General features: G+C 39.2%; 1 protein-coding gene across 1 annotated transcript in view; it reads right to left on the bottom strand.

Moving 5' to 3' along the window:
* ST8SIA1 (ST8 alpha-N-acetyl-neuraminide alpha-2,8-sialyltransferase 1) overlaps nucleotides 1-13,890 on the bottom strand; it is a 113,803-nt gene that overhangs the window by 39,117 nt on the left and 60,796 nt on the right. Inside the window, exons 3-4 of the mRNA XM_063076402.1 lie at nucleotides 7,357-7,466; nucleotides 1,540-1,632 (exon numbers count right to left, since the gene is read on the bottom strand). Of these exons, the coding sequence (XP_062932472.1) occupies nucleotides 1,540-1,632; nucleotides 7,357-7,466 (203 nt within the window). The remainder of the gene's footprint in view (nucleotides 1-1,539; nucleotides 1,633-7,356; nucleotides 7,467-13,890) is intronic.

Here is a 13,890-nt window from a genome sequence, read left to right as displayed (position 1 = left end):
AATTTCTTAGAATTAACATGTGTTGAAAAAAAAGTAAAATGTTATAAAAATAAAAATAAATACATTCACATAGATTACATTTCTTAAACATGAAAAATGAAAACTACAACTAAAACTACAAATGCTTGGGAAAATACAGAATATTTTTTCATGGGGTTGGAGGTTAGGAAGATAGTCCAAAGAAAGGGTTTTTTAAAAATAAAAGAAGCCGTAAAGGAAAACTCTTAACAAATTCATTGTATAAAAAATTTTAAACTACAATAAAACAGATGTTAAAATGTATGTGACAGACTAGGAGAAAAAATTTGCCACAAATATAGCAAACAAAGTCTTAATATCCCTAATAAAAACAGTTCCTATAAATAAATGGAAAAAATATTTTCTTAAAAAAGAAAGCAAAAATAGGCAAAAAAAAAAAAAAATACATACAGACAATTCACAAAAGAAGAAATACTGATAGTCAATACCCACTCAGCCCTTCTTATATTCATAAAAAGTGCAAATTAAGTAAAAATAAAGTATTATTTTTCACTCAACACACTAACAAAGACAAAAAAATTAACAGTGCATAGTATTGTTTCTGATATGGGGAAACAAGCAATTTTACCCATTACAGAAAAGTAGGTAAATGGCACATTTGGGGAGGGTAATTTCACTGTCTCTCAGAATTAAAAATTGTTTAATTGCATTTCTAGATATCTATTTTAAGAGAATATTTACTTATGAACCAAAATCAGTAGTGTCCCATTGTGTATAAAGTGACACACATGTACTATTCACTTGGCTAGAACTTCCTTAGGTGACAAGTACCTGGGCCCAGAACATCTGGATATTTCACTCCTAATTGATAAGTACACAGGAGGGTCTAAAGGCAATGTCTGATGCCCCTTTCCTCAGAGATTGACTCATTCTGAACAATGAACAGTCCTTGGAGCGGATAGCTCACTGACGGGTTTCATCGACTGGAGACCGGCCCCCCAGAAGCTCCCACAGCAGCTGCCAAGATTTCTGGAATTGATACCAGAACAAGAATTTTTCAAACTGCTCTTCCAAATTGGATTAAATATATTATGATCTGATCTGATCTGATCACTATTCTTGTACATTCTAAAAATATTGCTATTTTAATGCATGCAGATGCAGGCTGATTGGTCGTTTCTTTGCTTTTATTCTTGATATTAATTCAGTTCACAGTTGCCAGTCAGTAAGTTGGGACTGAAGCCAACAAATTGGAAAGTAGTAGTAATGAGTAAACAGGATACTGTGCTGCTTCTTTGAGCAAAATAATTGATCCTCATGTTATTTCTACCATCTCTAAAGGCAAGAAACAGAATCCCAGAAGAAGCATAAAATATTGTTTGGATTCCCATAATCCTGCCTAGTTTATTTACAATTTCCTCCTTCATCCTTCCTGCCTGTCCAGATGGTTTTTCTCTTTGTTTCCCAGTCTGAATTATGCTCACTGCCTTTAAGATGCTAAATACTTCAACAGCCTTCCATTTTATTAGTTCCTCACAAACAGAAGCCATAAGCTCTTACCTTTGCCGAATTATGCTGGGATTAGCTGTCACTAAATGACTTTTGGATCCAACATCTTTAGTGTATTCACTTGACAAGGGAGGAAGATTGCATCTAGAGAAACAAGAACAAACATTTTTAAATGACTTGCATATTTTTAAATCAAATCAGTTATAATGACACAAACAGGAACTTTATTCATTCTAGCTCAATTCACAAAGAACTGTTTTTACCACCTCTCCCTTTTAATAAACATTAGATGACTAATTAACCATCAGCATCTTCAAAATGCTGTCATAAAAAACCAGTCCTATTTTAGAAGAAGAAAGAAAATGTCAGCCAGAGAGAGGTAAATGAAAGGAAAGAGACAGTAAGTAGAATGTATTTATTCCATTCAAAATATTTTTGAGGTGTTAGGAAAGGAAGTATTAGATCTGTAATTAGAGATCAGGAGGGTGTGGTACACCAGAGGGCACAGGACTTAAATCAGTGCATGTCTGACTTTTGTGTATGTGGCCAGTGCATAGGTTGATTACTGATGAAGACATAATAATTTGTCATCCAAAGAAGTGCACGATTCTCCACCACTGGGATGGTTTCAGCCAAGTGAAAGACTGCAGGTGATGTTTTCCTGGTGAGGGAAATAGCCACTCTACCCTCACCCCCAAACACCACCCCCAGCCCTGCTGCTTTCCTTGGCCACAACGTTTTATCGACGTTTACAATCGGAAATATGGCCACTGCAAATCCAAATCCCTAGGCATTCTACCTGTGGGACATTAAGCAAATTAATACATTTTCCTGGCCATAGTTCCCCCATTACATAAAATAAAGATAATGATTTTTCCTCTCTTACTGGATTGTTCTCAGCATTAAGAAAAGTAATGTTTAAGAAGTCTGTACCTTGATGCCTCACATATAGGAAAAGCTCAAAAATACCACAAGTTAGAAATATCGTGTAAATATAATTAAATATACATTTATTGTTTATGAAAACCCAAATGATCCTATAGTTTCCATTAGGTTTTCTTTTATTACTGTGTCCTAATTTATCCTCTCCATCCATATTTCTAACTTGACTCCTATACTTCAGGGGATCTCTCACTTTTTATCACCTCAGCTAATCAAAGCATCACTTATTTGTACGTAAAGATATCTCACAAATATTAAGGTCTCTGCCAGTTCCCCAACTACTAAATATTCCCCGTAAATTTCTTACAGGAAATGGACTTGTCCATGTACTCACTCAGCTGATCACTCAAGTTCTTTGATTTTGTCTTGTGTTTACCCTGTGACTCCTGCCACATCAGAACATCCCAGGCAGAAACTTGTCTCTGCTGATTTAGAATCTTCCTTTCATCTGCTGTTTGGTAATCTGGCGGCTACCCACAGGTCAGTCAAGTCAGCCAGTCGGTGACTTCTGCTAAAGACCCACTGAGAGCAAACACAACAGGCATTACGGGGACCTCAGGGGAAGCCCAAGTCATGGAGCCTACACTTAGGCATCTGCAGTCTGGTGGTGGGATCACATCCTGTGCGATTTCCTGAGGATTCTCACAGGGAGGGAGGGAGCTGTGCATTAGCAGTCAGGCTCATCCACCTGTGGGACTGATTGCAGTCTTGTGATTTAACTGATCTTTGTGAAGATAAAGATGATTTCCAATGTAAATCAGACGATCATTTGGATTCTTCTCTCTTAAAGAAGTTTTGATCTCGACTGCCCTTGGTAACATTTGAGAATCAATCACATTATACTAAAACTGTACACTCTGAATATTGCCAGTGAGTGCTGTCAACCTGTTTTGCCATTATTAAATGAAACAAGTTGTTTTTCATGAGTAAATACTTTGCTTTTCTGTCTGGTGCATGGCTCATGTGTCTAGGTCCCTTCATACCTCCTAGCACAGAGTAAAAGCTCAAGAAAAATTTTCAGATAGTGATTATATTCTATAACAAAGGAAAATGCTTAAAACAATAAAGATAATATTTTATAAATGCATTCTGGAAAAATGACAACCCATTTTGGTGCAAATATCTCCCTTAAGTTTTTTGAGGTAAATTTTCTCTTCAAGTACAAATATCTGTGACACTTTCCTGCATCTCTTTGTTTAGGAAAGAACACTATAATTTTAGCTCCTCGATTCCTAAATTGATAATTACATGGATTTACATAAAAGGCACATTTAATACAATCAAATTGTTTCTAATAAGGCATAATTGTGTAAAAGTGTTTCAAACTTTACATTATTGCTTGTTGGCACAATTAATAGACATTCATGGCTAAAGTGTCTTAGTAACTATGTTCATGATCCTAAAAGAGATCTGATCACAGAATTGATGAGAAATGAATATTCTTTGAATTAGGGAGTGGAGGTAGGTGGACAGTGGGCTACGTGGAAAGGAATCTTTAAATAGAAAATCATAAAATCACTTTTCAAATTTTATGTATACTTAAGTATGCAAAGGATGCATCTGAGCATAACTCAAAAGGGACCAAAATTATGTTGTCCTCACTGTGTCCCTGAGCTACCCAGTTCCTCTCAGAGATGCAATCACCGTTACTTCCATCTTGCAGACCTTCCAGATAAATTGAATTAAGCAATACTACTTTTTATAATATGGCTTTTGGTTATAGAGCAAATGCTAACATTGAAAAATGGGAAATTGACTTTTGGCATTAGAAGACATAAGTGTTTGAAACCATCTAAGCAAAGAAAATTATGGAATTGTTATATTCTAGTCCTGGAAGACAATTGAACTGTAATTGGTATATCTCTGAGTACAGGGAGGGCTATTTTTGGATTTCGTTCCTCACTGTATCTGTCCATGCACCTATAGCCTATGACCGGACACACCATGTGCTCTCTAATTCACATTTACTCACTAAATGTTTAATTTTTAATACATATGATATTACCTCAATTTTCTCAGGATATGTCCAAAATATGTATTAAGCAGCTATTTATAAATAGACATGTAAATGGTCAAGTATTAATTTTAAAATAATTACCAACATTTATTACTTCCATATTGTAAACCACAAATAAAATTTTTTAAAAATTCAAATGTGTTATGAAAACGGCTATTCTTGAAATTAAATCGAAGGTCTGAGCATACATAGCTCCAGTTTTGATGTTATCCTCTTTGAATTCTTTTCAATCCTCACTTCCCTCATCATTCTATAAGCATTATGATTAATACTATACTGGATACTCATTAATTCTGAACTTGAATATAAACACACCAGATTGTATACAAAGCCAACTTAATCCTGTTTATTTGTGATAAATATGGCCCCACAGGATAATATAATTCCCTAAGGTGCTTAGGCCTGGTCTTCCCCATGTGAAGTTTAAAATATTTATCTTCCTAAATGTAGTGACACGCACACGTACACATTCAAGAATAACATAAAAACACATTTATTGTATTGGCTCCTTCTACACTGTAGTCTGACCACTTGAAATCACTACACTTCTCTGAATCTGTGAGTTTAATGTTATCTATTCCTTCTTCCTTATGCAGTTTTTGGAAAAAGCAAATAAACATACTTGAGAGCAGTCTGAAAATTTAAACTGAACTACATAAATTGTGCTACAGTGACACAGCATCATAAAGTCATAGCATCGGAGCTGCTGCAGGGGAAGGCTGGAGGAATTGTCTACTCCCACCTCCCCTACAGAGGAGAAAGCTGAGCCCCAGCAAAGGTAAAATGACGTGCTGTAGGTCACAGGCCTAGTTAAGGTCAAGGGCTTGTCCTCCTAGGCCTCTGTGTCCTTTGCTGGCTCCTCGGCCTCACCTAATGCCAAAACATTGGAGTGGGTGCCTGAGGTTGGCCCAGAGCCCCGCTGTTCTCATCTCTGTGTGCTCTCTAGGTGCTTTTATCACTGTGGCTGACACACCTCTCCAGCTCCTTCTCACGCCATTCCCCCGCATTATTCCCACACGCAGCTGCGCCTGGCGTATTTCCCACATTATAGCCTTGGGAAAGGCTGTGTCTCTGCCCAGAGTGGCATGGAAAGAGGACTCAGCCTAGGCACCACTTGTGCTCAGAAGCTCCTGCTGCCGCACTCTCTGTGTCTGAATTTCCCCCGTCATAGCAAGCACATCTCCAGCATGTAAGTGCACGACAGAATTTCTCAACATACCATTTCAGACCCGGATTAAGATCCACCTTCCTGTGCAGGTGCTCAATAAACAGATGTTGCTTTGACTTGATAAAGAGAAACTACATTTTCATTTTTTCATTTTCCTATCATTTGTATACATGGCAAAAAAAAAAAGGTGCAATGGAGAGGAAAACACTGGAAAAGCTATGCTGGGCCACCTCCATGAAGGAACGGTCAGTATAGAAAGGTCTCCCCACTCTGCCAGAGGCTTCACCAACAGAGATAAAACGTCTTTCAAGGAGCTTAACTCTCATTCTCTTAAACGGAACTTGACCCTCCCCTAAGAATATGGCTTCCCCTGAAACCTTCTCAAATAGAATCTTTACTCTCCCGGACCCCACAGAGCTCAGAGCTCAGAGCTCAGAGGTGGCTTAGTATTCCCTTAGCTACCTTTTGCCTCTCCTAGACTGCTACTTATTTATCTTCAGAAATAAACACCAACACAAAACCTCCCCCCGCCTTTGCTCAGCTTTCCGCCCTCTGCATCGCTGTGGTCCTCAGCCTTCCTGGCCACGGGGCCTTTTGGCACCCAGCTCATAGTCATTCCCACTGCAGTGAGACTTTAGGGTCCACCTGGAAGACCTCCCAGAGCCTATGCCCAAAGTTACTTCCCTTCCTCAACAGCAAATGTCTTCTTTTTCTGCAACATGTCTGATCACCCCAGAGATAAGCTAAACTCTGAGATCTTAACTCCAGGGAGCCACCCTTGATGCTGGCTTCTGACTGTTCCATTTCTCCCTCATCTTTACCACCAACCCCTCCTGCCTCTCAATGACCCCGTCTTTTGGCCTCTGTCTCTCTCCTGTACACGTCTCAGGGCCCACACTGGACTCTCGTCCAGCCCACACTTCAAGGTGTGTTCCTTCACACTCTGTCTAGCCAGAACCCTCCGTGTTGTCACTTTCTGTCCTTGCCTCTCACCCAGATAATCCCAAACCTGTCCTAATCCAGTCACTTGCCGTCTTTGCTTCTACACCTGGCTGCTAAGCACGTCTGGTCAAAGTCACTCAGCAGTGTGGGCTCCTGCCACTACAACTCGATGGTCCGCTGCCCTTGGCTGGGAGTGTCTTAGTGATCCCTTCCCATGCCCCTGGGGGGCCTCCTGTGTTCCCCTAGAACTGATGTACCCTTCACCACTCTCAGTCCCTTTACTAAGCTTCCGCCTTGTTTGAAAGTTACTCCCCCTCTTTCTTTTCAGTTTTCCCAATCACGCACAGATCAATCCCTCTTCAAATCCCACTTGCTACTTACAAATGCCTTTGTGAAAAACTAAGATGGGCGTGGAATACAATGAACATATTAAAATGCTTATGCACAGAGAGCTAGCTTGAATGGAAGAGCAATTTAAAGAGTTTTAATCACTTGTATAATCAACTGTATAATCTAAAATAAGATCCAAGGTTTTCCACTTTTCCCTGCTGCCTTTATTCGCAGCAGAGAGGATATCTGTTACCTCTGAGCTTTCAAGGCTTTGTATTTTCTCTGGGCATGTTCTCTCTCTCCCCTTATCCATCTCCTGAACTCACTGGCTCCTGAGCTTGCAGGGGAGCTGAAGAGCGTCCTACAGCTGGATGAACCACAGGTGACTGGTTTTGAAAGGCCCGGGGCTTGCAGGAGGGGTGGGGAAAGGAGAGAAGGCCGAGGCCGCGCTGCGGGTGCTCTCTCTTACCGCATGACAAAACTCGCTTCATCTATGTGACGGCCACAGCCACTGTTCTTCAGAATCCCACCATTTCCCACCACCGCGCATTTCTTCAATGGCAGCTGGAATGGGGTTGCCTAGCAACAGAAAACAAGGCGGGTTTTCACTGCAAAGAACACACAACCGCTCACAAAATCATTGTTTACAGCAGACCCTTTGGAGGAATTTGATTGAAGACCGGGACCGGGTAAAAAGGAACATGTGCAAAGAACGATGCCAAAAAGTTTGTAAGGGCCAAACTAGCCTTCCTTTTGAAATTAAAAAAGCAAAACAAAAAAACTCCCTGAAGCGCATTTAAATATAACATTCTTTTTCTGTCTTAGATTGGCCATGCACATAGTAGAGGGTGTTTGCTAGGGAAAATAGAAAAGCCCAAACTAAATATAAGATTACTTTTAATGGCATTAAACTGGGAACAAATTCAAATGAATTCTATTTCCCTTTGTAACTGCGATGTCATTCATTCATACAATCAGCCTTCACTCAACAAATGTTTCTGAGCATTTCCTATGCTAAGTGTTGGGAAAAGATAAAGCATACAAAGGTCACAGGCCTCACGATGCACAATTTGGGATGTGAAGAGAGAAAGCAGTGAGGAGAGTGACTATACAGACTTAGGTAACAAACTCTAATGTAATGCAGAAGAGATGCGCCCCAAATGTTACGGGGACTCCCACAGAGGAGCAAGAAGGCATCTCTGCCAAGCCAACTCAGGGAAGGCTTTCTCGCTTGAGATGTATCTCGAAGAATAAACAGGATTTTACCAGGCACAGAAAGCAGCACCAACAAAGGCACGAAAGTATGTGCTGAAGCAAAGGCCATATTCATGAGCAAATGAACACTCTGGGTGGGTCTATCCACAGCTCAGGAGGCACTAAGGGGAAAATGACTTGTGTCGAACCAGATGGTGTGTGACTTTCTTTCTGCAAACACTGAACTGGACTGCAAAGAAAATGTTCAGTGTACCCGAGTGTTCCCTGAAGTGCTATTTATAGTGCCAGGGAATATGAAAACCCAGCAATAGTCCCTGAAAGTGCAATGTGTCATTTGGCCTTTTCCAGCTGGGTCAGCAAGAACTGCCAGGTACAGAATTTCCTGCATGGCATCCAGAGTTCTCTGGGGGAAGACTCATATATGTAACTGGTACGGAAAATAACTAGACTGATACCAAGTAGGCCACCCTGGAGGAAACTCAAGCCAATAATATGGATTATACCAAAAGAATAAATGGAATAAATACATGAATATACACTATAACGTCCTCTCACAGGCATGAAGTGGTTCAACCAGAAATACATAAATAAATACAAATAAAATTCTAGGAGTCTCTGCGTTCATTGATAGCTGAGGTGGATGCCTTCTGCAGCACAAGAGGATTTAATTTCCTTGATTTCTAGTATATAAAACAGACAGCCAGTGCTACAGAAATATTGTTGATAAAGATATAGTACTTAAAGTGGAATGTCTAAGCATTTGCCAGCAGAGAGTTAAGAGTTCTGTGCATTATTACAACAGAGACCAGTCCAATAAAGTCCAGATCGTGAGACACAGAAGATAGGCAAGAACAGCACTCTAACACATTCAGGAGGATACGTGGTATTTCTCTGTCATTCCTGAGAAGTGGGTTTAGAATCAACACTGGAAAAACATTAGTTAGATCTATAATTTGTTAGGTGAAGACTGAAGTGTCACGCTCAAGTTAGCTGTTTGCTTATTTCACAATTACGAGGGTACTTCAAAAATTCATGGAAAAATAGAACTAGAAAGTAATACGAATCTCTCCATGAACCTTTTGAAATATCCTTGTATTTACTAAGTACCCACTATGTGTCGGGCACTGTCCTGTGTGACAGGGACACAAGGGAAAATCCCAGTCCTCACAGAGATTATATTCTATTTGGAATAATAAATAATAAATACAGATAAATGAGTAAAATGAACAGTATGTCAGATAGCGATGTGAGCTGTGGAAAGAAAGCATTGTCATGAGGGGATCAGAAGATGCTTTTGGAGAGAAACTGCAATATGAATAGGGTAATCAGGGAGGGAGTCAAAGGAGACATGTGGGCAAACCCCTGCAAGAGGTGATAGTAGAGGGAACATTCCTGGATGGGAAAGGAAGAACCCATTGTGTCTGGAGATGAGTACATAAGGGAGAGAGAAGTAGGAAAAAAGGTGAGAGAGTTAACTAGTGGGGAGGTTGCAGAACTAGCTCTACAGGGTCTTATAGGGTACTGTAAAGACTGGCTTTTATTCTAAGATGAGAATTGAGTCAATGTGGGATGGGCAAAGGAGTGACATTACAACATATTTTGGAGCAATCACTACATTATGTGCAAATAGGCTGTAGGATGTCACGGGCAGAAAGAGAGAGACCAGTTAGGAGTCTCCTGTAAAAATCCAGGCTAGAGATTTTGGTGATTTGGGGACCAGGGTGACAGTAGTTGGGGGTGGTGAGAAGGGAGGGGGGTGAGAAGTAGCCAGATTCTGGAGCTATTCTGGAAGAAGAGCCAGCCACATTTGCTGATGCAATGGAAACAGGGCAAGAGAAAAATAAAGGAATCAAAGATAATTGTTGCTTTGCCTCCCACAGATTTGTCACCCCTTTTCCCCTGGGTAATGGAGCCACCAAAGATTACTCAAAGCCCATCTCTTCTGAGCATTGAGAATCCCCAAAAAGGGGTTAATCTCCCAGAACCCTCAAGATAGAGGCATTCCTCCCATTTGGGAAAGTAACCACAAATTGGTGTTCTCTTCCAGCATTTATTCTCCAGACCAGGAAGTTACAGGAAGAGAACATAGGTGGGGTTTTTGCGAAGTACAGTTTAACAAGTTTAACAATAGAAGCTGGTAACATTCAGTAAGACAAGCAAGGTGACATTATATAATGCAGTTAAGTCAATCCACTAACAAAACCTGATTTTAGCAAACATTCTCTTCTTACAGCAATTTCCCAGTATCTTTACATATCAATCAGTAACCTGTCTGTCCTTGAGCCAGCAACCTTGCTGGGTTATAATTTTTTATCTTATAACAGAGACTATATAGCCTGGGGAAAATTTCCTATCCTTTGCAAGGTCAATATTTGAAATTGCAAGGCTTTGGAAAACCAGGTCCTGTGAAGTACATTTGCTTTATGCATACTCCACAGATAATGCCAAGAGTTTTGGCTTGAACAACTGTAAAAATGGGCTTGCCATTTACTGAGGTATGGAAGATTACAGGAGAAGCAGGATTTGGGGGAATAATTTGAGCTCAATCTTAAATATGTCGAGTATGTGATGCCCATTAGTCATCCAAGTGGCAATGTCAAGCAGGCAGTTAAATATTTGAGTGTGAAGTTAGGGAAGTGGTCTTTCCTAGAAAGTTGGGAGTGATCAGAACAGGTAAAGTCAGGAGACCAGATGGTGAATGAGTTTGGACAGAAAAGAGAAGAAGTCTAAGACTCAACTTTAAAAAAAAAAAAATGCATCAAGAAGGAAGGAAAAAAATTGCATCAGGTGCTGTTGATAGATTAAATAAGATAACAGCTGAAAATTGCCACTGGACTTAGCAACATGGAGGTCACTCTGACAAAGACAGATTTGTTTCAGCAGTAAGGACAAAAGCCTGACTTGAGTTCAGTGAGTTTTACATGTATTTTTGTGTACTGACTTCGGTATACAGTAGTCTCCCCTTATCCACAGAGGATACGTTCCAAGAGCCCCCGTGGACGGATGAAACCATGGATAGTACCAACCCCTATATATACTATGTTTTTTTCCTATACATACATACATACCTATGATAAAGTTTAATTTATAAATCAGGCACAGTAAGAAATTAACAATAACTAATAATAAAATAGAACAATCATAAATAAATTTAAATAGAAAAATTCAAAACTTATGAATTGCTTATTTCTGGAATTTTCCAAGTAATACTTTCAGACCACAGTTGATCGTGGGTAACCAAAATTGCAGAAAGCAAAACTGCAGGTGAGAGGGGACTGCTGTCGTTTATTTGAAAAGTGTGGGTTCACTCATCCTCAACTAGTATTTAGTTTGCTTTATAAAAGCCAATTCAAATGCCTTGATCCTCATAGACTGGCAACTGCAGATTTTCAGGCAAGAATCTGGGCTCAGAACAAGAAGATCTGGGAAGCAGTAGTAGCAACAACATAGACCTGGGTGCAAACACTACCTTCTAACTTCCAAATGGTGGGATTATGGGCCTGTGGGGCAGACTGTCAAACTCCTTTGCATTCTGCTTCCTGTTTCTGAAGGGGGATAATACTGCACAGCATTATCTGAGATTACATCAGACAACATGTGCAAAACATCTAGCCGAGCCATGGCATGGTGGGCCTCTCATCTTCCTTCCCTTTTCTCATGCCTTTGCTCCTTCTAGCAGAGTTCACTGACTTGTGCAAGCCACAAATGCCTAGATTTCATGGGTTTTTGTGGAACATGGTAAAACAGTGACTTATCTAACTATATCTTAACAATCAGGAATAATTTTATTAGCAGAAAATTAAGCTATTATATCCAGGCATTATTAAAATCCCTCTCCTCCCAAAAAATCCTCAAACCAAAGTCCAGCAGTTAACAAAAAGTCTTTTCTGACTTCCGATAATATTTGCTTGCTCCTTTTTCATTTTCACTACTAGCTCTCACACAAGAAGTTTTATTTCATTTCATTTCAATAAATATTTCTCACATGCCTAGGTGCACTCTTCTGGGCATTGATTACACAGAAGTGAATAATAATAGCACAGCAAAGCTTTACAGGGAGGAAAAACTGAACAGAGAAAATATTTTGGGTTTTTGTATAGCTAATTGAGATAATACTATCATCATACTATTTTGGACACAGTTTAGCAATGGTCAATGCTTTCTAGAAGGATATAGAACAAGATGTTCTCCTTTTTAGTTATACTACATAGAAATTTTGGTCATCCATTGTCACAAGAATATTATGCTTTTGTCAGGAAGTATTTTTATTAAGGCTTTGCATGCTCTTTTCAAATGTATTTCCTTGTACCCATGCAAGAAAATATCTACTATATATAGTATACTATAACACTCCTGCAAACCTTACAAAATATTACTCTAAATGAAAGAATAGATTGGACAGATTAACTACAGTAATGAGCTCAAAAACTTTTTCAGTCCTTGCTCAGCCACTAACTCATCCTATGGATCTTAGTCAAAAGTTTTTCACCTGTATCTATCCATCTGTTAATGGCCGTCTTTCTAATGACCATATTATATTAACCATCTGGATTCAGATTCTGATTTGCTGGGCCTCTCAGCCTCTCAATGCCTCTCTGGAAAGCAGGCAGGAGAAAATCCCATCTATCTTTCAGCACGACACGAGAATTAAAATAAGGTGAAGTGCTGAATGTCATCAGGAAACTCTGAAGTCCTGCACAAATATACGATATTGGTATATTGCTATGTAGTAAGAAAATTAAATTCAATGGGGGTGGGAAATTATATTGCTAGAACACTATACTATATAGTTTATCTTTGTATGAGATATTTTCAATTTCAAAGACTTATATAGATTTTGACCAAAATAATATTTTTGACCATTGGCCCTCTGAGGATATAACTACTACTGCTATCAAGCAAGGAGTTTTAAAATGTACATTTTTGTAGAAATCATTGCAGCTAACATATCTTTTGTTGTTGTTTGACACTCTCTATCCAAACTAAGCACAGATCAGATGACCAGCAATTTATTCAATAAATTAATTACTTCATCAGCAGATCTTTGTCAAGCACTAATCATTTCTCAGCAGTGCCTGGACCTAAAGTGGCATTTCCTTATGTTGTAATGGATATAAAAATTAATCTCCAAACTTAAAGAAGAAGCATGAACCCCTAAATCACTCTCTAAATACAAGCCAATTAGTAGGTCATCCAGAATCTTGCTTCTGAAATTGCCCTTACCCTTATCATCTTCCACCGTTTGCATCTGCCTGTGCCTCTTCTTCAATACCCCCGACACCTAACTTCCCTTTTCATTCAAAACGATTAGCTGAGCACCTATTACAGGCCGGGAGCTGTTACACAAGCCAGTGATAGTGGGCAAAATAGACATGTAACCCCCCCTCATGGAGCTTCTACTCTAACAGGAAACACAAAATTTAACAAATGTGATAGGAAAGTACAGAGTGATACAAGGTAAGGGAAAATTTCTCCGAGAGAGTAAGATTTCAACTGAGATCTTTAGTTTTTAGGCATAAGAAAAGTTGTTGAGATTTCTGGTCTAATAGATAATCTCAGGAAGGTTAAAAAAAGGCAAACAAAAATTAGGGTCTTTGATGTTTTATGACACGAATAAGGGTGAAAAGACTTGTTTTACAGGCTAGAAGACTTTTTCAGAAACAAACTGTAATTGCCAACCATAAAGATATTCCTGGCTGACAACTTGACTTCTAGAAGAATGCTATTAAAATCTGAAAAATTTAAAGGCTGTTTTTTGTGCCTTATGTAAATAATACCAGAGCATCCC

Source organism: Cynocephalus volans, chromosome 12 (genome assembly GCF_027409185.1).
Source record: "Cynocephalus volans isolate mCynVol1 chromosome 12, mCynVol1.pri, whole genome shotgun sequence".
Taxonomy (NCBI): domain Eukaryota; kingdom Metazoa; phylum Chordata; class Mammalia; order Dermoptera; family Cynocephalidae; genus Cynocephalus; species Cynocephalus volans.
The sequence above is the reverse complement of the archived record's forward strand: the minus strand, read 5'-3'. Positions and strand labels throughout refer to the sequence as shown.